The sequence below is a fragment of the Pteropus alecto genome, unplaced genomic scaffold, assembly GCF_000325575.1.
Source record: "Pteropus alecto unplaced genomic scaffold, ASM32557v1 scaffold38, whole genome shotgun sequence".
NCBI classification, from domain to species: domain Eukaryota; kingdom Metazoa; phylum Chordata; class Mammalia; order Chiroptera; family Pteropodidae; genus Pteropus; species Pteropus alecto.
Window position 1 is genome coordinate 9,574,753 of NW_006442512.1, and position 23,708 is coordinate 9,598,460.

The 23,708-nt window shown below is 32.6% G+C and overlaps 1 protein-coding gene and 1 pseudogene across 2 annotated transcripts in view; both read right to left on the bottom strand.

Moving 5' to 3' along the window:
• FANCM (Fanconi anemia complementation group M) overlaps positions 1-23,708 on the bottom strand; it is a 66,255-nt gene that overhangs the window by 28,965 nt on the left and 13,582 nt on the right. For both annotated transcript variants that reach the window (XM_015597680.2, XM_015597679.2), the window contains exons 10-19: positions 22,602-22,786; positions 18,541-18,747; positions 17,750-17,963; positions 14,481-14,638; positions 13,316-13,471; positions 9,787-11,671; positions 5,541-5,632; positions 5,367-5,435; positions 2,542-2,670; positions 1,643-1,799 (exon numbers count right to left, since the gene is read on the bottom strand). In XM_015597680.2, the coding sequence (XP_015453166.1) occupies positions 1,643-1,799; positions 2,542-2,670; positions 5,367-5,435; positions 5,541-5,632; positions 9,787-11,671; positions 13,316-13,471; positions 14,481-14,638; positions 17,750-17,963; positions 18,541-18,747; positions 22,602-22,786 (3,252 nt within the window). The remainder of the gene's footprint in view (positions 1-1,642; positions 1,800-2,541; positions 2,671-5,366; positions 5,436-5,540; positions 5,633-9,786; positions 11,672-13,315; positions 13,472-14,480; positions 14,639-17,749; positions 17,964-18,540; positions 18,748-22,601; positions 22,787-23,708) is intronic.
• Positions 8,973-9,091, bottom strand: LOC112471732 (annotated as a pseudogene).

Consider the following 23,708-nt stretch of genomic DNA (forward strand, 5'->3'; position numbering starts at 1 on the left):
AGAAAAAAAAAAAAAAACAACAAAAAACCAACATGCTTATAAACATCAAAAGCCACAGCCAATATTTTATAGGTTTCATAATTTTCAGTCAAGCCAAAACTAGCAAATGTACAGGTTTTTATTTATGCCTATCTTTTTTTTTAAGGTTATAATCAGAAAGCAACTTTATTTTTGTCTCCCATTTTCCCTTAATTTTGGGGTGATTAATTAACGTGTTAAACTGAGGTATAACATTGCTAATTTAATGACTATAGTGCTTGGTACAAGATGTATAAGTTTTTCTTGAATAATCTTTTCCTTATCTTCAATTCCATAGCTAGCTTCAACTATTACATATCCTCTTGACCTAACTATCCAGTTGTTACTCATGCTAAATCCCTACAGAATGAGACCTTACTTACAGTTTACTGTTTAGAGGGGCTCAGAATCAAGGAGCTTTCAGATTTTTTTTTTTAGGTATAATGTACATATAGTAAAATTCATCCTCTTTAGGGTATAGGTCTGAGTCTTAACAAATGCATAGTTATGGTAACCACTAATCTATTTGTTGTCCCTACAGCTTTATCTTTTTCAGAATGTCGTATAAATCAAAGTATACAGTATATAACTTGTTAAATCTGCCTTTTGTCACTAAGCACAATTCATGAGATTCATATGCCTATCATTTTTTAAAGTTATAGCACAGAATACTTAAGAAATGAACATCAAGGGCATAATGCTGACACCTTGTCCTGCAAATCATGTCAGTATCAATGACATAGCACTGAAAACTTCAGGACCTTTTCTTTCAGAGTCATGGACCTTGGGAAACTTTGCTGTCTTATCATATCAGAGATTGCAAGAACATAATAAACGGCAAGATCTGTAAAAGACCAGAACATTGTAGAGCTCATCAAAATATTTCCTATTTCTATTATAGCCAATCTGAATCATCTTCTCTTAATGAATTATGTATAAGATGTACTCAAGCCTTGTCTGGAGAGACTTTACCAAAAGTCAATCTCCTTTACTTGGCAAATTTAATAAATTTGGCTTTGTGCTTCAGCTGGTTTTAAAAATCTACATTGTTAAATTCTTCATCTCATTCTAGAGTGTGATCATATGAATGTCACCTTCTCAATAAGGTTTAGCCCTAAATAGCTTATATAAAATTGCAACTTATCCATTATTAATACCCACAACCCCTTCCACAACAAATCATCATTTTCATTTTTTATAAATTTTTTTATCTTATATTACATAATTTAGTTATTATATCTATTGTTGTCTCTTTCCATTTAAATGTAAGCTTCATAAGGGCAGAGATATTTCTGTCCATTGTTTTCACTGATATAGCTTTCTCAAGAACCTTACATAGTACCAGGCATGTAGTAGGCACTAAAAACTTGTTAAATGAACATTTAACACCAAGTCAACCAGGTTGTTCTGGAGAAACAATCAAATTAGCAGAAGCCTATAAACAAATAAGTCTAAAATAAAGCAAATACTACAGAATTTGAATGAAAATGACCAAAAATTTCATACAAACCAAATTTAATTCCCTTTAAAGTCAAGGCTCTTTGAAAAGTTGCTAAAATATTTAAATACAGCCACATTAGAAGCATTGAAAATTAAAAGAAAAAGGCATCATTATATCATTTACCATCTATGGCCTGTGAAAGTTGAGTCTCATCATTTAAGAAGTCAAGCAATGAGGAATCTTTTTCATTTTCTGACTCATCATTTTCATCTGATGAAACATATTCTGCATCTTCTTGGGTAAGCTCTGCTTCATTATCTAAAAACTTCCTAGCTACAAACTAAGATAAATTAAAAAACAAGAAGATACTGTTAAGAAAATCATTTACTTATAGTTTTGGAAAATAGATTTCTTTTAAGACCATAAAATAAAAATAGAAAATTGCCAGAAGAATTGATAAAGTAGCACATCTAAATTTCTTATGATAATTCTTATAAGTAAAATAAAGTACAAGTCAGCATGTCAGCTTAAAGAATGTTTTTCTTTTTCTTTTTTTTAAATAAGAATAAAGTCACCTGAGTCTTCTGGCTATTTTAATTTTTGCCAGGAATATACTGCACCATAAAAGTACTGATCAGAAAAAGCTGCTGAGAATTCTTTTCCAAGGATTTTTTTTTAAATGCCAAGGATTTGAAGATTGGATAGAGATAAGAAAAATACTACAATGATTATAAAAGCAAATACAATAAAACTGATTTCTGTCTCTATGTTTTCTTCAATTTGAATCTTAAATTCTCAATACACTACAGTTTCTTTATTTAGAAATTCAAAATAACACAGCACTACAAGATAGTTTCAGAACAAACACACACACACAAAAACAAAAATACCATACCTTGAGATTTTAATTCCAGTAAAAAAGGTAAAATTTGGGTAAAAATATTTAATTTGGAGATTTTTTTCTTCTATTAAGAAATTATAGACAGAAATCTACTTCTATGTAAAACCTAATGTTCTTTACTAATTAAATACATATAGTACATATACGTATGTATAGAAATTAAAGACTGAAAAAAGTTTACCTTTAGGTGACTCTGTCTGTTTTGGACTTTGATGCCTCTTTTGATGTTCCTGTTCTGACTCTTGAAGTCTTCTAACTGTGGATGTTGTTGGTGAAAATTCTCACTCTCATCACTAGATGATAACTCTAACTATAATAATTTAATAAAATTCTTGCATAAGAAAATACAACTGGATTATTGTATCTTAATGTATTTCTCAAGGGTTGTTGCTTTCACTTCCATTTTTTCCTTTTAAAAGTTGGCCTAACATTTTCTTGTTAGAAAAATAAAATGCTCTCACAACTCAGAACCATGTTACAAATACATAATACTTAAGGATTGAAAAATTAGGTAATACTAAGTACTAAGATATACAATTAGGTAATATAAGTAATACTAAGATAGTAGTCATTCAATTTAGTATTACATAAAATGTATTTGATGAAACATATTTTCAATTTAACTGTTTCCTTTAGAATATCCTGAAAGGCTTCACAAAATATAGTTGTCTGTAAATATAGCTATCAAAATCAGTCCGACAAACAAACAGAGACTCATGGACATGGACTATAGACTAGTGGTTACCACAGGGTAGTGGGTAGAGGATGAGGCGGGAGGTAGATGGGGTAAAGGAGGTCAAATATAGGGGGTAGGGGGAAGGTGAAGTGGGTAATGGGAATCGAATATGTGATAGCTGAAGGAATCTGGACTTTGGGTGGTAAATACACAATAGAATATACAGATGTCAAATTATAATGTACACCTGAAAATTATATAATTGTATTAACCAATGTTACCCCAATAAACTTAAAAAAAAAAGGTTAGACTAGGACTTCTCAAACTATAGTATGTTTGTAAAAGCACAGATTCCTGCCCTAGAGGTTCTGATTTTGTATCCATTGCTTGTTCCACTGTAGTATGTTGCATTCACTTCATGGGTCCTCAGAGCAGGTATAGCAGATATGAGTGGGATCCAGGCAAACTCCTACCTCAAGTCTTAGTCCGAGGTGGTTCATGGTTTATATCTGCAGGAGCCATTAGGGGACGTGAAAGACCCAAGTCCAATCCAGATTTGCTAACTGGAGTCATTGGCAGCAGCACCTCTCTGCTTTTTGGGAAACCGCCCCATTGGCAAGAAAGTACATCTCTCCTGAGGTATACAAGGCAGGAGCCATGGATCCCTGAATCAGCATCTCCGGCCCACTCCACTCCCCTCCCCAACTCTGCCCTGGTGAACCACAGAAAAATGAAATTAATTTGTAACTTAAAACCCTTGTATCTGGCCTGAAAATATGTCAGAGTGCTAGATCTACAAAGAACATTTTCTCTAAAATGGAAATCTGTAACTCAACTGCTGCTATCTGATTAAATAGCAATTAAAACCCTCAAGACTCTTTGGAACTTTCAAAGATTATTTGAAATGCAATTGTGTTGTATTGATTAAATAATTTTAAGCTAATAAGAAAGTCACTGCATTTCTTAGTCAATTCCTTCGCAAATAAATTTATCTTATTTATAGACAACAACAACAACAACAACAACAAAATCAGTCCAAACATACAGCACTCCTTTCAAACCAAGAAAATCAATATAAAAATAAGGAATTTAGATGAGAGGGTCTATCAACTACATCTTTTACAGAATAATCTAAAACCAATCAAAAGAATCAAAGAAAGTTATTAAAATAATTTCAATTAATAGGAATACTTTGAGTGATTTGATCATCAGCATTATCAATATTTTAATTCACTTCTGAGAAGCAGATCAGACATTCTAGTTAAGGTAGCAAGTTAAAGTAATTTTTTCTAGTCTACGAGTATACAAAGTTAATACGGACTGACAGCATTTTTAATTAATTTTACACAAATTATCAGATTTTATTAGAGAATTAAAACACACAAGATTTCCTCATCTCAAAATTTACTTATCAGCCATGAGCTGATGACAAATGAATACATTAGGCTTAAGACTTGCTCCCTCCTCCAACCCAAACTTCATATTCACATAGTCACCAATGCCTTCCAGACAGGGACACTTCACTGTCCCATCAAAACCTCAAACTCAAACATGTTCATCAATGAACTTATCTCTTTCTTGTCTTCTCTAGATTTGTGACACATCTGCCTAACAGCCCAAGCCAAACACCAGTCCTACTGGAAAGTCATCCTTTCCTTCTTTCAAATCCATTCAGTAAGCAAATGAAAAAACACCAAGTATGGACCCAGATTTTTCTCCAATGTTATTTCCTGGCACTCTTTGTCTTTACAATCTAATAATATGCTGTTTCACAACTTTGTGTCCTTTTTTAAAATGTTCATTCTGTTGGCAATACCTTCTCTTCTCCCTTCTCTTATCTATGCTTTAAGATTTAATAAGGTTTTATCTTCAAGAAGCTTGCCAGAACTTCCAAAGTCTAGGCTAAGGGCTTATTATCTTTTCTTAATGCTTAACTCAAAATATTACATTAAATATATACATTTACCTCCCCTCCTCCCCCAAAAATCCATTTACCTATCTTTGTCTCCTATTAGATTATAGGTGATTTAAAATAGTATCAGATATAATCTTTATAGTATCCCCAGCACCTTACACTGTATATACACAGTACGTATTTAAAAAAACATTTGCTGAATTGCTGATGTGTACTGACAAAAGTAGGGATAGTTTCTAAAAGGAGAATAAAATTAAAATAGAAATTCCAGTCACATAGGATGTAATATCTATTTTTCTGTTAACTATATACCTGTAAGATCAAACATAATGACATTCACCTATACAAATATATTTCTTGTAATATTTGCTCCAAAAGAATCTGAACATACTATACATTATGTTTATCTACTTACTTTGTTTAGAGGAACCCTGCGCTTTTTTACAGCATGAAGAGGAGAATCAACTTCACTATTTTTCTGATCCTAGATAAAGTAGATAAATAGATAAAGTAAAAGGTTAAAAAAAAAAAAGTAAAGAGAGAGAAGATGCCTTTATGATCATACTTCTGTGATTACTGAACGACTCACCTCAGGGGATTCTAAAACATTTCCTTTTTTTTTTTTACTCTTTCTTTGGAAAATCTCATCATCTTCACTTTCATTGCTTGTTAACTGTTCACCTAGAATGTATTTTAAAATAATGAATCTAGTTAATAGATTTAAATTTATCCAGCCATGCTATTTTATAGATAGATACGATAAGAATTGTTTTTGTAAATCTCAACACTTATTCACTCTCAAAAAAAGATCATTTTTCAGAAGTTTGGCCAAAAAAATCAGCAGACAGAAAAATAAAAATGCCAGTGAAAATTAAATCAGCATAGGAAGAGACAGAAAAATAAAACAGTGTCAGTGATAAAATTGAGATAACTTTTGTAATAAACACATACTTGAGTTCAATTTTACAAATTAACTGAAAAGAGGCTAGAAGAATATAAAATGAAATTTTATTAGTCAAAGTTTCAGAATTCAGCTTTAAAATCTACTATAGTCTTTCTGCCCTTTGTGTCTTATTCTCTAAGTGAAAAAGTTAAAGAATGATAACGCAGTCTACAAAACAATATATAAAAATTTTTTTTCTATGTCTCTATATATGTACATATACATGTGTGTTTGTGCACAAGCATGAAATAAAAATTGGTAAGATATTCACTAAAATGTTGTAACTAGAACAACACATTAGGAAGGTGGAAAGAATGCTAGAAACAAAACTCATGTATGAAATTGAATGCTTCAAATGTTCAGGTACTTAAAGCTCTATTTCTGCACTTTCATAAAATTTTGATTGAAGACACTTCTTTGTGTCTTCACGAAAGATTCTGTTAAGAGCCCTGTGGTTGTTTTAGGATATGTTCATAAATTCTTTGATATGCCTCCCTTCAAGAGGTGAATCAGAATTCCTTAAGTGTGGGGTAGACTTAATCACTTGCTTTTAAGAAAAGAATATAGTGGAAGTGAAGGTGTGTTACTTCAAATTCTAGATCATAAAATTCATTGCAGCCTTGCTCTCACTCATATCACCCACTTTGGAGGAATCTAGATGCTGTATTGTAAGGATATAAGAAGTAACCCTATGGAGAGGCCCATGTGGTAAAAAACTGAGGCCTCCTACCAACAACAATATAATCCTCCAAGCTTATTCAAACCTTCAGATAACTCCAGCCCTGGCCAACGTCTTGGTTGTAACTTCATGAAATATCCTAGGCCAAAACCACTCAACTAAGACACTCTTGAATTCTTGGTCCACAGAAACCGTGAAGTAATACATTTATTTTTTTTAAGCCATTAATTTTGGGGGATGATTTGTTATACAGCAATTGATAAATAATACAGATTTTGGTACCAGGAAATAGGGAATTGCCATACCAAAATCCTAAAGTGTGGAAGGAGTTTTAGAACTAGGCTGAGGGCAGAAGCTGAAAGGATTTTGAGGAGAATCTTAGTGAAAGCTTGAAGAGACTCGAAAGAATTGTTTTGTGGGAATAATTTCTTGGAAGATTAATGACCATTGAGGAGGCTACAGGTGGGAGGTTAAAGAAAATAAAATCTTATTAGAAATCAGAAGAGAATCCTTTTTGTAGTGCCAGAAAGTTCAGCAACATTGCAATAACATGGAAAGTAGAAAATGTACCTACACACAGGTATCACCTGTGTTTCTTGCTGTTAAAGTAAGTTGCAAAAGAGATAAACTAAAGGTCTATTAAGTGTGAAACAGCTGAGTCTTGCTGGCTTTAAAAATGCCCAGCTTCTCCAGCTGGCAAATAATGTTAAATTAAGAAATCTTCCAGGCAAAGATCTAATCTAGAGGACTGCCAGGGAAACACTGTCCAGATGAAGCTGAGGGCGTTACTGTAGAGGCTTTAAGACCTAAGAAAGATCAAAGATGGTGCCTCAAAGTACCATTTAGTTCAGATAAAAGGCTCTCTAAATATTTTAAGGAAGTCTCTCACAGATACTCTCAAATAATAGGCCTTCTAAGAATATTAAAGAACTATCTTTAGACATCTCAGCAGAAGTTCAAGTTAGAAGAGTTACTCCAAAAGATTAGTGGGCATGGCTAGTGTGAACCTTATTAACTTTCACAAGATTCATGAGAATTATATGGGAAGAAACACAGCCAGCTACAACTGGAAGAGGCAGAGAAAGGAGAAAAAGAAAAGAGGCCTTTGTAATCTCAAACTTTTAATAAACGAAGCAGGCTGAGAAAACTCCACAGGTGCTACCTGTTACGAAAAAGGATCAAGCACCTAGAGGACAAAGCCAAGAACCATGGAGACTTATTCTCAGGGTTTGAGTTCTAATCAAGAAACTTCCAATCTTGGTTCTGTTGGATTTTAGAAATGCTATGGACTACAGATTTCTGTGTGCCTTCCATCATCCCTCATTTTGAACAAGCCATCTTGAAAGCAGATTCCCCATGTCTTCAGATGACTGTAACCAGGTGAAATCTTGATAACCTCATGAGAAATCATAAGGTAGAACCAACCAGTTAAACAACTCTAGAATTTCTAAACTACAGAAATTGAGATAAATATTTGTTATTTTAAGCCACTAATTTTGGGGGCAGTAATAAATAACTAGTAGAAATTCATACAGTAAATTCCTCCTCACATCTGTGTCAATAAAACATCTACCCAGACAGATAAACTTCAATAAATCCTTTTTTGCAGATAAGCACAGTATTATCGAACCAGTTTTCTTTTTTTCAGTATCTTCCAAGAAAGCTAGAGTTAAATGCAGGGCTCAGCTACAGTAACCAACCAATTCCAGGAGGCTTTCCTTTTAACTGCTTTAGTGGTATTTTAATGAACTATTTTTGTATCCATGTAACATTGCAAATGATCTTAAATCCTCTAGTTCAATTAGGTGTAATAAAAAATACTAAATAAATATTCTGATAAATAATTCCCTAATACATATGTATTCATAATTATATTGCCCATGGTTAGTAGTTAAGTGCAATGCTAGAAAAAAAGTTTTAATGCAAATCTGACACAAAGACAAAAAAAAAAATTTGATACCAATTACAAACTTAATATAAAGGTGTTAAAGCAAATACTGAAGGCTCACAGGCAACAGAAACACTTAGTAAAAATACATATGTCAGAGTATATCTAAAACTATGCAGAATAGCCTGTTTTTGAAAATTAAATATATTTTCAGAATTTACTTTAAACAAGTTTTATTGTAAATAAAACATTCTTGAATCAAGCCCTCCATACTACTGAGAACAACATAGGAAAAAGATTTAGAGGAAACTTATTTTATCCTGCAACTACTCTTTTTACATAGCCATAAGGACTAAAATCCATAAATGTCTTGGTATAGTAATCTATACATAGAGTTCAGGATTTAAAGGACACTTAAATAACTTTATTTATTTATTTATTTATTTATTTATTTATTTATTTATTTTTTATTTTTTTTATTTTTGGGGGGAGTACACCACTCAATTTTTTACGCCTACAGCACCTGGTCTTCCTAGGTGGTCTCTCATCCAAGTATTAACCAGGCCCTACCCTGCTTAGCTTCTGAGATCAGATGGGATAGGGCTTGTTCAGGGTGGCATGGCTGTAGACGACACTTAAATCATTTTAATATCAAATATCTATCATTATATTTTCTAGTTTTTCTATAAATTATATCATAGAAATGCAGAGATTCCTCTTCATCTGCCATGGTCTTGTCTCAATCCTCCAAATATAGTGCTAGTTCTCAACTGTTTTTGCTATATAAACTTTCTAGTTTATTCTACCCTCCCCGCCAAAATATTACACTTTCCTTCTTACCCTTTGTTTTTAACATTTTTATAACATCCATATTCCCTATTATTTTCAACATAACCCAATAATAAATATTCCTGGGGAGCCAAAATGAAAATCTATATTTAATAAAAACCTATAGTTCCAATCTAATCCAGTTCAAAATTTTGAAATTTTCTAAACCTCCTGAACATCCACTATCTTATTATTCCTTTAGTAGTTATTTACACATTATTGGTTATTTTTTCAAACGTATATTTGTGGTTTACAATCATGGGCTATGGCCAATTCTTATACTTCTGCATTTCAGTGTAATACTTTTCACATGGTACACATGCCATAAATATATATGTAGATAAAACAAATTTTATATCAGTAAACATCAACTTAAGGAATATATATCAATTATCTAATTCAATATACTATATACTGAGAAATTACATTTTGAAAAATGAGTTTATCTAAAGTAACTATTCTAGAAAGATTTGTGTTTTATAAAGATGAAATCTTACCTTCAGAATGACAGGATTGCTGCAGACTGATTTGTTCCTTGCCTTTAGCTTTTTCTATAGAAAGTCCTGAATCATCAAAAGTTGAATTCAATGTTTCTTTGAAACTTTGTAGATTTACTTTTCCCTTATTAGAATCTGGCGTCCTAGGCATTTCCTTTCTCTTTTTAGAAAATGAGTTCAATGTGTTTGATTCACAAAGTGGTGTACTCATAACTTTTTCTCCTACTGGCAAAAAGAACTGAGTATATCCAGGAGACATAAATTGCTTATTTTTTGCTGTACTCAATGGAAAATGTGCAGAAGTAGAACTCTGTTTATCTTCACTGGATGGGATAATAATGGTTTTACTTGTAGAACTATCAGCATGATCTCCTGGTATTACTGATTGATTTGAAACATAATTTGCATCACTTATCTCCTTAATAACAAAACACCTTTCAGATGGGTCATCTAAAAATTTATTCTTATTTGTAGCTGATGCATGTTCCACTATTTCATCATCAGAATCTGGACTACAAAATCCTAAATCAAAGGTAACAGAAAATAAGTCCTTAGAGCAGTCAAAAACATATTCATCATTCTTCAGTTTTTCCTCACCTACGCCTGTCAAATCTCCATGAGATTTCCAATAATTAGTATCACAGATAATTTGATCTTGGGGTTCAGAATTATTGTCTAACAAAAGTTCATCAGAAATTAAGAATTGAGAGACCAGTGTCATCTCACTTATACCAATTTTGTCTGACAGACATAAGGATTTGCATTTACTATTTGAGGGAGAAAGGCTTACATCATCTTCAAATAGTAGTAAACTTTCATCCTGATCAGTGAGCAATGTTGGGAGGCCATTGTTATCAACACTGCGATTGTTTTCAACAAAATACTTTGGAGGGCCTATGTTTATTTGAGTATGATTGTTGGATACTAACTTTTCATTTTTAGTATCTTTACATACTTTATCATCATAGTCACAGAAGCTTGGTTCATCAGAAATCTTATCATTAGTTTTACTATAAAGGCAACTTTTTTCAGGATGATTAATAAATTTAATTGAATTCAATTCTAAATTCTGTTGAGAATTTATAGCTGAATGTGGTATCAAACAGGTAGTTTTATCATTTTGTAAATACTCTGTGTAGGGTAGGTAAAGCAAATTTTCAAGAGCAGAACCCTTAGCAATGTCAAATTCCAAATTTGAGAGTCCACTGAGAGGTGGAGGAGAATGAGATAAAAATCTCTCTACATTAGTGAGAACCTCTTTTGTTAATGAATGACAATAAAATTGGTCATCTGTTCTAGCTCTACAAAGCTCTTCCTCAAATGGAAGAAATAAGCTAGATAAAACAGACTTCTCATCACTGAAACTGTTATAACCAGAATCTAAAAAATTTCCAGCAAATGAACTAGCAGATTTATTTGTAAACTGATATTCTGTTAATAATCCACATGGCTGATTAACATTTTCATTGACAGTACATATGGCAGCAACTTCATCTGTATCTGAAGCCCTTTTATCATTCAGGTCTACCCGAAAAATATTTTCAACAGTAGAATTGCCATCGGTATCTAAAGAATCCATGACAATATCATTGTTTTCTTTTTTAGGCTGATTTTTCTTCGGTTCTTTAGAAGATTTTTTCTTTAGAGAAACAATTTTAGTAGGTTTGATATGAGTTTGTTTAAAAATTTCAGCACATTCTTCATCAGATTCTGTCACTGAGAGTGAACTGCCTTGATTTGTATTCTTTGTAAATGAAGATTTCTTGTTACTAGTAAAGGTGCCATTTGCAAGATGATTGTATTTGCTCCTAGAATCACTAAATGTCAAGTGAACATCTTCCATTTGTAAGTAAGATTTAATTTCCAATTCATAGCTGCATTCTCCCTATAAAGAAGGAAAATGAAAAAGTCACAGAAAACAAAACAAAAAAGCCAATTTTGGGAGGGGGAAAATAAAATAACAAAATGTTAAAAAAAATTATGTATATATAGTATGAAAAAATAATAAATAAACTGGCATTTTAAAAAAAAGCCAATTCTAAGAGATGAGTTTTACTCTATGTTAAAATATTTTCTAAACAATATTACATTAAATGATTTTCTTTTAAAACTTAAAAATTATTCTGATAAACAAAATTATAAATGATACTACTATGAAATTATCATACATTTTTTTAATCAGTTAATACTTTTGTATCCCCAGTACTTAATACATGGATGACCCATGATAACTATTTGTAGAAAGAACAAAATGAATACATAAGGTTATAAACACTAAGTTTTTTCACTTCTAAAATTTAACTGAACAATATTTTAATTTTCTAAAAATATTTAAGAAATTTATATGTATATAAAAGAAAAGCATAAATACATATGTTAAATTTACTCTCTTGATGAAGGTAAACTAAGAACAGCTTTTACAACACCTAAAATAGTGGTACTTGTATGTTCATTAGGCTCCAAGCTAGAAATTCTATTTTTAACAAACTTCCCAACCAAGAAGCCTTATAGTGAAATTCTAAGACTTATTTATCTCTAAATCTAAAACTACAGTCCCCACCACTCCTGGCTCATCCGTCCCTCCTTCCCATGAAAGCTGCTCTAGTCAAGATCCCTCTACTATTCAGGAACTTAAGCAGTTAACTCTCTACTGTTTGAATAATAAATCAATAAATATTAATGTGAGAATGTCTGTCTCTCTGGTAGTGTATATGCTCCCACACACAAAGTATTTTATCTGGCTTTTTCACTGATGCAGCCACAGGGCCTGGAACAGATAATGACATATAGAGGACACCAAATAAATGTGTTAATTTGATGGCACAAGTTTTGCTTAGATTCACAACTAATTCCTTTATGTACATGTATTTGTAAACAATAACTAGTAAGAAAAATTCCAGCTACAATCTACAGAGTACTTACTATGTGTCATTTAATATTCTAAGTGCTTTACACGTATTAAGTCATTTAATCCTCACAACAACACTACGAAGGTTTCATCATCATCCCCATTTTACAGATGAAACTGAGGCACAAAGAGGTTAAGTAATGAACAGATGCACAATTAGTAGAGGTAGTGTTGGGATTCTAACCCAGGCATTTTGGGCTTCACTTTCATAATAGGGTCATCATTCTGACTTTCTCAAGGAAGAATAATCAAGAAACTGCTGAAGGAATAAATAATTTTCTAACCTACCACCAGGATATAAGAGACATACCAAATAAATGACCTATGTAATAGAGAATATTTCAATAAATCGCATCTAACGAGAATCTTTACAGTTTATTTAAATCGTTATGTATATTAAAATTTAACTCTAGTCTATCAATATTTACAGATAATATTCTTTTAATTAAGCGTACTTCTCTTAAGGCAGAAATCTGGATCCTATACAGAAAAACAAAATATTCTAGCTATAATTATTTGTAATACTTGTTTCTTATAATAATGACTTCAAATTAAGGATAAAGATTAAATATTATAGTTTCAGCATCATAACAGCAAAAGAAAGTTACAATAAAACCCTACCTCTTCATGTCTCATTCCTTCTATCATTTGCATAATGCTTATAAAATGGTGGCATCGATCTGAATGATCAACTTGATATGTAGGAAAAGGATGATCCTGCCACAGTCTCCATTCAGAAAGAGAGAGTTGATGAATTCCAATGGTTGGTTCTTGAATCTTGATTAAGGATTTTAAAAATAATAAAAATGATAAAACACATATACTCTGATTTCACAAACTAAAAAACACAATACACAATCAGCTCAACATAAATAATTTGAATTCATTTAGGTACTTGCAACTAAACTCTCAGGAGAAAAAAGAAAATAATTTCATAAAGTATAAAGATGACTTTTAAATACATTTTTAAAATAAATGACATATGAGTTACAACTTGACCATATTCCTGTTTATATAGTTCCATGTTAAGAGCAAATATTTAAGAAAATGTACGGTTTCAAAACTACTATTTTGCTTGATTTATATCCTATAATCTAATATGGAGGCATTCACAATCTCCCAGTGATAGTAATCCCAATTCTTCATGCCTGCTGACATGGCTTACTTTCCCTGTAAGTGAATAAAATACAAATTCTAAATAACCGTATATTTCAAGCACTATAAACCTTCTAAAAGGAATCTTTCCTGAGGTGTTTTTCCCACTCTTTAAACACATAAATAACCTTTAACAATTTATTTTGACTTTCATTAAGTTCATCAATAATTTATTCATAAAACAAAATAAATACTAACATCCAAATTAAAGTTTTACTATAATTTCAAAACAAAAAATAAAATGTTTTTACGAAGATGCTTGTGACAGTATAATTTTATGTTAGTTATATAAAGAATTCCAAAAAATAACAGTGATATTGTCAAACTATGGTATACTGCAGAGTAATGAAACAATTGTGTAAATTATACCTATACAGAAATTTTCATATGGTAGAAAGTCATGAAGAAAAGGCAGAACTTATAAAAATATATTACAGTATTATAAAAAATATATATATAATAAATATAAGAAAATTAGAAGTTTTACAAATTTAGACTTAATTTAATATTATTTTTTAAACTGTTTACATTCTTAATTTTTTAAGTTGACATTCTGATCATGAGCATTCTCTTTACTCCAAAGCTACTGTATCATCACTATAAACAGTGTATGAAAACATATTTAACTTACTGATTTGTTTTCCTCATTTTGTAAAGATAGAAACTGAACTTGAGGCAATGTTATTTCCTTAATTAAATCACTGTCTTTTAATCTATACAGTTTGTTCCATAATTTAAATTCTTCTTCTGATAAGAACCAATCTTCCTTGGAATTACTTTGCCTCATTCCTGTAAGTTAAACAGAGATTTAAAAGAGGTTAAAAAAAATGTTGGAGAGGATGTGGAAAAAAAGGAACCCTCATAACTGCTGGTGGGACTGCAAATTGGTACAGCCACTATGGAAAACAGTATGGAGGGTCCTCAAAAAACTAAGAATTGATCTACCATATGATCCAGAAATCCCTCTACTGGGTATTTACCCCAAAGACTTGAAAACCCATATCCAAAAAGATATTTGCATACTGATGTTCATAGCAGCACTATTCACGATAGCCAGGAAATAGAAGCAACCGAAGTGTCCTACGATAGATGATTGGCTAAAGAAGCTGTGGTACATATATACAATGGAATACTAGCCATAAGAAGAGATGAAATACTGCCATTTGTGACAATCTGGATGGACCTCAAGATAATCATGCTAAGCGAAATAAGCCAGACTGAAAAAGTTGAAAATCACATGATATCACTTATATGTGGGATATAAACCTAAAAGCAACAAAAGAACAGGACAGAGACTCAGGGACATGGACAATGGACTGGTGGTTACCAGAAGGTAGGGGGTGGAGGACAAGGGAAGAGGTAAACAGGGTAAAGGGGGTAAAATATAGGGGAGCTGGGGGGAGAGTGAAGTGGGTAAAGGGGATCAAATATATGGTAGCTGAAGGAAACTGGACTCTGGGTGGTAATGACACAATACAATATATAGATGTCAAATTATAATGTACACCTGAAAATTATATAATTGTATTAACCAATGTCACCCCAATGAACTTAAAAAAAATTAAAAACAACAACAACGAAAAAGAGGTTAAAAAATCTGTTAGGCAAACACAAAATATACAACATCGTCTCTGTCTATTCATCACTGCTAAACCACTGATTCTATTCCTTAAAAGTAGTATTCTTCATATAATCACTCTAGTTATCACTTCCTGCTTCTACATATCTCCTAATTTCTCTCACTTCTTTAAAAGTACTACTGCACCCTTCTATCTAGGAGCTAACCTTTGGTAATGACTTCATTAACAGAATAAAACCAGGTAGCTAGGCTCTCAGTCTTGGTCTCTTTTGGACTCTCTCCATTTGTTGTCTAAGACCTGGCATGAAATAGTCAGATAACATACAAATAAAAACTAGTACCATGATTCTATCATAACATTATTGGAAGGGCTATCTGAAGCTTGGGGATGGTGGGAACCCCAAGACTAAAAAGAGTTTTTAGCTTAAGACTTAAAGGCGGGGGACGGAGGGAATGGAGGATGATAAAAAAGACCTACTGTTTTAAAAATGACATAATAATATACTTTTTTAAAAATGATAAATTAACCTTTTTTGACTTCCATAATCTCTATAAACGAAAATAATTGCCAATTTGGAAAGGATAAACATTATAAAGCAGGAACTCTGGCCTAATACAGATGAGGGCAGAAAAAAAAAGTCATGAAGACTACTGAAACAGAAAACAAGAAACTTCTGTCTTAGCTATTTCCAAATACTATTAAGAAGCTTTTGTAAAATAAGGAATTTGAACTAAGTGATCTCTCAGGTCCCTTTCAGATCTAAAAATCTGAGGCCCTAAGACTTTTGAAATATTGAAATATTGAAAATATTGAAATATTGAAAATATTCTACTCTCCTACTCACTTTAAATAAATTCAGGCCTCTAAGCCCCAATGAATTATATACTGATATATAGAAGATTACATTTATACACACAATCTTGGCAAGAGGAATTGGTGACACTTCAAATATACAAACAACTGCTACATAGGTGAACCAAGGATCATAACCATTCTTTGCATTGAGAAAACAAAACTAAATCAATGAGAAAAAGGTACAAAGATTTTTCAACATAAAAAAGAACTTTCTTCTATACAGGGATATTCAACAATAGAATGAACCCTCAAAAAGAAATATAATTTGCTTTAACAGATATTCAAGTTGAGGCTAGATATGCATTTAACAAGGATGTAGCAGAAAGCATTCCTAACAGTAATTGGACCAAATGATCCAAAGGTTCCTCTCAAATCTTAAAATACAATTACAGGATTTTATGATTCTTTAAAAGCCCTCCTTAAAGATTAAAAAAAAAACCCCAAAAAACAAAAAAAACTTTTTAGTTTCTCATTTTCAAAGTGCTAATATTTCAAGATAATTTCTTGATATCACCAAAACCTCTGCAGTCCTTAAGCTAGCAACACCCTCAATACTAACTATGCTCCCTGGCACCAAAGCATTTGTTTCTCACTGACTCAGTATTACCAATAACCTGGTCTAACGTTGCTGCAATTGTTTCTTTTAACAAAGAGAAAGGAAAAAGAATTATCTCCTTTGCAGATTGGGAAAGAAACCATTCCACCTCCCTTTTTTAGAGCAATTCCAAAGACACATGAAAATGTTTGTAAACTCCTTCTTTAACCCTTGGGTATGTATGTAAATCTCTGTAAAAGTAAGCAAGCCTCTAGGGAGCTTTTCAACCAGATCTTAAGGGTCTAGAAGCTGTCTCTTTGACATGTAAATATCAAGGAAGATTAGTGTCCCCGTGTTCCAGTCACCAGGGGACTTTACCTTAGGTATCAGTCTCAGAGCTGTCACTATCTGCTTGTAATAGAGATAAGTTTTATTATTTCATTGAATAAAGGCAATTAGCTAACACAAATGGCTACCTTGATTATCAGGTGAATTTGGGATGAACTATGAAAGAATGTCTAGCAAATGGTGCTGTCTTCTTATATAGGACAAATTACTGTTAATCTCGAAAATATGTATATAAAGGATCCTAAGTATTTAGGGTAGTGAACAGGGTAGAATTTCTGTCCTTGTGGATCGCTTACAATGCACACTGTAATCTGGTTTAATGCTTATTCAATAATAAAACTTTTCTTTCTTTTCCTCATTTTGTAAAGAGGATATTTTAATTTTCCTACCACTGAGTTTCTATTACACTATATTGCCAGTGTCTCTTGCCCTTTACCACACATCCTTTCCCTCCTAAGAGAACACCCATAACATTGTAGAATGAATGCTCATAGCACTCCTCAAAGAACAAATACATCATTATATGACCTGCTAACTAAAAGGAAAAATGTGCATGTTTTAAATGCAAAATTTTTTATTTACCATTCCTATAGGAAAAGATAGATGACTTTTGCTTCAAGTTTCGAGAAGGCTTCTCTGGTTGATAGACACCATTTATAATGGACATTTTATGTAATTCTGGATTGATTCCATCAGGAACCATTCGTGGACTTCGCTGGTAAAAATGAAGTGCCTGCTTGTTACCTGAAATAGCTCTGTAAATATTTCTTTTGTTGGATTGACTTTGATTATAAGTCTGCAAAAACAAACATTAGATTATATTATTTCTATAATAATCACTTAGCCATAACAAGCAATTATTAGTTTGAGTTTATTATAAACAGTAAATTAAACTCTGATCAAGTTAAATACTTGGAGAATAGAATATCTGTTGTCTTGAATTTGAACCCTGTTCAATTAACTCTTTATGAAAATCGTTTCAAAGTCTATTATTATAAAAGCCTACCTTAGTAACTGTATTGCAAAAAAGAAATCTTATTTAGTATCTTGCTGTTTTTGAGTAAGGCTGATATTTATAAATAAGTTGCTTTTTTAAAAAAATACTATTCCTGTATTTCAGCTTCTTACTTTACCCCTCTACACTTCAGTTTTCTTTACTGTATACAAGAAAAGCAATACTCCCCTTACAGGATTGTTAATACAGAATTAAATAAGATACTGCATCAATAATATTGTGATAAGTTTACATGGTGGCAGATAATTACTAGAATTAGGGGGTGATCACATTGTAAGGTATAAAAATGTTGAATTTGTCGTTAGGCTGTATTTCTCAAGTTTAAATTAACAAATCATGTTTCTTAAAGTCTACTTACACGTTCTTCTCGTCCTTCAGCAAGGATAACAACAATCCTGCCTTGACGTTTTCGGCCAGTTCTACCCATCCGTTGTATAAGACGAATTGGGCTCTTCTGGGCATCAAAACATATTATAAGATCGACTTCTCCTATATCCAAACCTTCTTCACCAACACAAGTAGAAACCAATGTATTGTAACCACCACTACGAAATTGTTTCACCACCTAAAATAAAAATGACTTAAAAATAACTAGATGCAAATAAATATGAGAGAATTGTTGCTCAAAGCAAACATTTCCTGCTCACCTCAAAATGATGAAATCAGATTAAAAATCTCCATGAATACTACTAAATAGGAAAAGGGTGGCAAAATGGCAATATAAGCCAAAAGAAACTGTGGTAAAATGCAAAGGGCAGTCTTAATCCTTTGCTTTAATAGGGGTTGTAATTCCAAAAGAGTTTGTTAATAATTTACCCACAAATGAGAAATCTCAGATGCTATTTTTAGCATCACTAAAAGGGCATATAAGGAAGGTAAGTAGCCCACAGAAATTACTGCTATTTATTATATCCTAGATCAAAATTTATTGTAAGGTGTATGCCAAGTAAGAACGTTTTATTACTCTTAGAATTTGTGGATGAAAAAGGGGCATTTTAAGAAATCTAACCGAAAGTAACCTCAGAAGGATCTGATCACAAATTCCTAACTAGGCAGGTGAAGGTAGGTAGTCACACCTCAGGCCTATAACTTCTTTAGTAACAGGTTTATCTTTGCCTTAAGCAAGCCCTGCCCATTGTTTCTGTGAATCTAGGTTAACACACCCTTGAAATGCCTCTTTTTCTTAGAGGTCTCAATAGAGCAGTAATCTTAACTATCCTATAATCTAAGCCCCCACCCTGCTTTCTCCCACCTCTATGTAATTGTCCTAATTGTTTTTTCCCTAATTCCAAATGTAGAAAAAAGAAACTGCAAAACTGTCATTCTCTGAAGCATTTGACATCTTACTTCCCGGCACTGTTGTTGTCAGTTTGGCTCAAAGAAATAAACTCTTATAAAAATTCTCTACAGGTTTGGACATTCTTACAATAACAAATTCACCTTTCCTTTTATACTATTATTCCAGTGAGGGGGTAGTAGAATATGCCACCCAAAATATGACTGTAAGAGTTGTCAATGTAAAAAACGTCCAAACCTGTAGAGAATTTTATGAGTTTATTTAAGCCAAACTGACGACACATGCCAGGGAGCAAGGTCTTTCCTGCTCCTCTCACTCCATATTTCTCTGACTATAAACTTTGACACTGGTTATATTCCACTTTCCACCTACTCTGAGTCTGTACGTATACAGTTGAATGTGGCTGGAGAAAAATATCAACTATGTTAACTGGTTTCACTTTAAATTCATAATTTCTCACCTTGAATGGGCCTTTGGTGCTATATGAAAATCATTTCACATTTCCCTAATCCATTCACACTCCCCATTCTCCCAGATAACTGTTTCCTACTCTCTCCTGTCTCATCAAACTTCTAATACTTCCTCTCTATCCTCACTCTCAGCGGGTGACAGAACAAAAATTGAGCAATCAAAAAGACCTTCCACAAGGTATCACTACCAGGTCAACTTATCCACCCGTACCTGTGGCTACATAGACTACCTTCTCCCCTATTGTTTTGAATAAATTCCATGTTAACGGAGGTTACTTCCTCTACTTTTGTACTAGATCTCATCCCTTTCCCTCATCTACTCATAGATCATTCCAGCAATACTCTCCTCTACTCTATCGTCAAGTTCTTTCACAACCCAACATAAGACAAACAAAATATCACTTCCATCTTTGCTCCCCTTTACAGCAAAACCCTTGAAAGAGAATTGTATACTTGCTATCTCCAGCTCTTCGCAATGGTGGCTTATCTCCACCACTCCACTAAAACTGTTTTTTCCAAGCTCATTTGCCTTCTCACCTCTTTATCCAAAGGTCAATTCCCAGTTATCACCTTACATGACCTACTAGCAGCATTTATACATTTGATCACTCTTCTTCCTTGTTTGTCCCCAGGATACCACACTCTCTTGGTCTTTCTCTGATTATACTAGCCACTTATTCTGATTCCATATGGAATCATAATCACTTCTATCTCATAACAATGAAGTACCCTAGAGCTGTCTTTGGACATCTTCTCTATCTCCATTCAATCAGTTGGTAATTTCATGCAGTCTACATGATGATGACTCCTGAATATATACTTCCATGAATCCATGAACCTATTAAACAAGACTTATATATTCAATTGTTCATTCAACAACTCTATTTGATATGTAAAACAGTGTTACTCAAAGTGCAGCCCATGAACTGTTTATTACTAGTGCTGGTTACAAATTGTTTATTACTGGCCAACAAGTAGAAAAACTAAGAGTAAGAGTTTAGAAGTTTAACAGAATAATTCTGTTTGTTGACTCTAATAATAAAAAATTTGAACATGACCTTTGTTTTGCAGTAATTTTACTTTTCTCGTAATTCATGTTTATTGTAATGTTCAAAAGTATCTGTCTATGAAGTATTAGGAGGAAATAAACTAATCTTCCAGTTTTGATAGTTGGAAAACCATTAATCTCATGGTTATGACAGTTAACTTGTTCAAAACCAAGCTCTTGATATTCTCTCCAAAACCTGTTTCCTGCAGGCTTAGCTATTTTAGTTAACAGCAGCAATTTTTAGTTGTTTAAACCAAAAACCTTGGCATTAGCCTTCATACTCCTTTATCTCACATCTCACTCTAATGTCAATAACTTCTGTCAGCCCAACCTTCAAAATGTATCCAGAATACAATCATTTCTCAAAACCTTCCCTGCTACCACTGTAGTACAAGCCACCATCATTGTTAGCTTGAATTATTATAATAAGTCTTCCAATTTGTCTTCCTATTTCCACTCTTAGTTCCTTATAGTTTATTCTTAACCAGTGTGATTCTTTTAAAATATAAATCAGGCCATGACCCTCCTATCCTCCAAACTCTCCAAGGGCTTTTTCCCATCTCATTCAGAGTAAAAGCTACTACTATCATTAAGATGGAAATTACCTATAAGGCCCTAAAGAATCTGGCCCTCCAGTTCCTCTGTGACTTCATCACCTGTTCCTAAATAATTTAATTTCAACTTGACCCTCCTAGGTAAAAATTCACTTTATTTCTCATTCACATACAAATGTTAGGATTTGTAATAATCACCTACTAGATGTCTGAACCCTTTAAAGTACTTATAATCAGACTTGAGATAGGAAAAGGTGTTATAGTCAGACTCAGGAAAAGACCCTCCCCACCAGATCCAGACAGCTTAAACAGACTTCTGAGTGCAGTGAGGGCTGGTATAAAAGTTATTTAAAGAACGAGATTCCTCTTCTACTAATGTTGAAAGAATCAAGAAAAGATCTATCAAAATGAATTTGACCTTAAAGACACACCTAATTGCTAGTGACTACTCAGTGTAGACCTATAGATAATCTGCAAAAATCTGTAAACGGTTTATAAAATTAAGAGTCTAAAACTTCCCTACAAAACTTATCACAGTATGTAGAAAACTTATGACCTCTCATTCAGAGCATACAGCTACCTTAAATACCACCATGGTTTCCTCTGACCATATTTTTAAATGAAGATTTTTAAATAACAGAAAAAAGACATAATTGTTTAAAATAACTAGAATGACTTAAATAAACAGTAAACATTTATTGAAGGCTCTACCGCACAATTTCATTTAATGCTTACAACTCTAGGGAGTACATTTGCAGATAAGAATAACTGAGGCACAGGAAGTAAAGAAACTTATAAGTAGAAGAGCCAGGATTCCAACCCAGTAGTATAATTCCACAGACTATCTGCCTAAATATTACACTTTACATTACTTAAAAATGTGTGTGTGTGTGTGTGTGTGTGTGTGTGTATACACCATCTTTTTTTTACATGTTTTACTATAAAATTACCCTTAAGAAGTACCCAATTGACCAGTGAGTTAAAACAAAAATGCGTAAGTGCAAAGCTAACCAATATTATTTTTACTTCATTGTCTCTAAAAATAATTACCTCCAGTTGCTCCTTCTGGGTAAAACCTTTCATGCTCTTCCCTGAGGCATGGCCAACAAAAGTCATTACTCTAATAATTGGCTGGTGCTGTAAAAGCATTTCTGCAATTTCTTGAACACTATCTCGAAATGAAGAGAAGATCATAACTCTGGTTTTGTCACATTTCTTTTCAGATGTGTTTTGAGCTATATAACAAAAAAAAACTTAATTAAAACTTTTAAAAAAAGAATATAGATAAGAACTAGTTCAAAAGACAAGCCCGAAACTATGTAGTAATGAATGACAATTCTTTCAAAAGAACAATTTAAGACATCTTAAACCTTTGCTGGTTTTCTCACCTTTCCTAGTAATTTTAATAACCTTAGCTCCTTATCTCTCATTGGCTGTCATAAAATAAAATCCTATACAAATCAAATAAAAATTACCTGAATCACTTTTGACCAGGCTTTCATTTCATGCATGATGCCTATTATTTCCCTTTATGTTCTAAGTCAGAAGTACAGAAATGTAGAGTTCCTACTGATTTCATAAATCTCCCCTTTTCTTTTTGTTTACCAAAGGCACTGTCTTAATCCAGGCCATGGAATTCAGTCCCCATACCTATTATACTTTCAAATTCTCCAGTAACTACTGAATATACCCTACAAGCCAATTGCAAAGTTCCTCCCAATGTCTCTGTGCTTCAAAGGCAGTAGAATGTGTGAATAAGAACATGATCTCGTAGGCTGGGTCACTTACTCTCTGGATGATGTGTGGCCATGGTAGTTATTTTATTTCTTTAAGCTTTAGTTTCTTCATGTCTAATATGGATTGAGGGGATGATTAAATGAACTAGTAAATATAAAGTATGTAGACTTGCACATAGCAATTGGCTAATAATTGCAAGTTGTGTGAGGTTTTCTGTTATTAGTTTTCTTCTGTGTTTAAGCTTGCTTGGGACTTTGACAATCCTTCTTTCTTCCATATGATTTATATTATATTAATTACCATGTGTGTGCCAGGGACTACACTAAGCATTTGTATATTAATTCATTTAGTCTTCCTAACAACCCTAAGGATTAAATGACAATACACATAAAGCTAAATTCACAATACATAAAGAAAAAG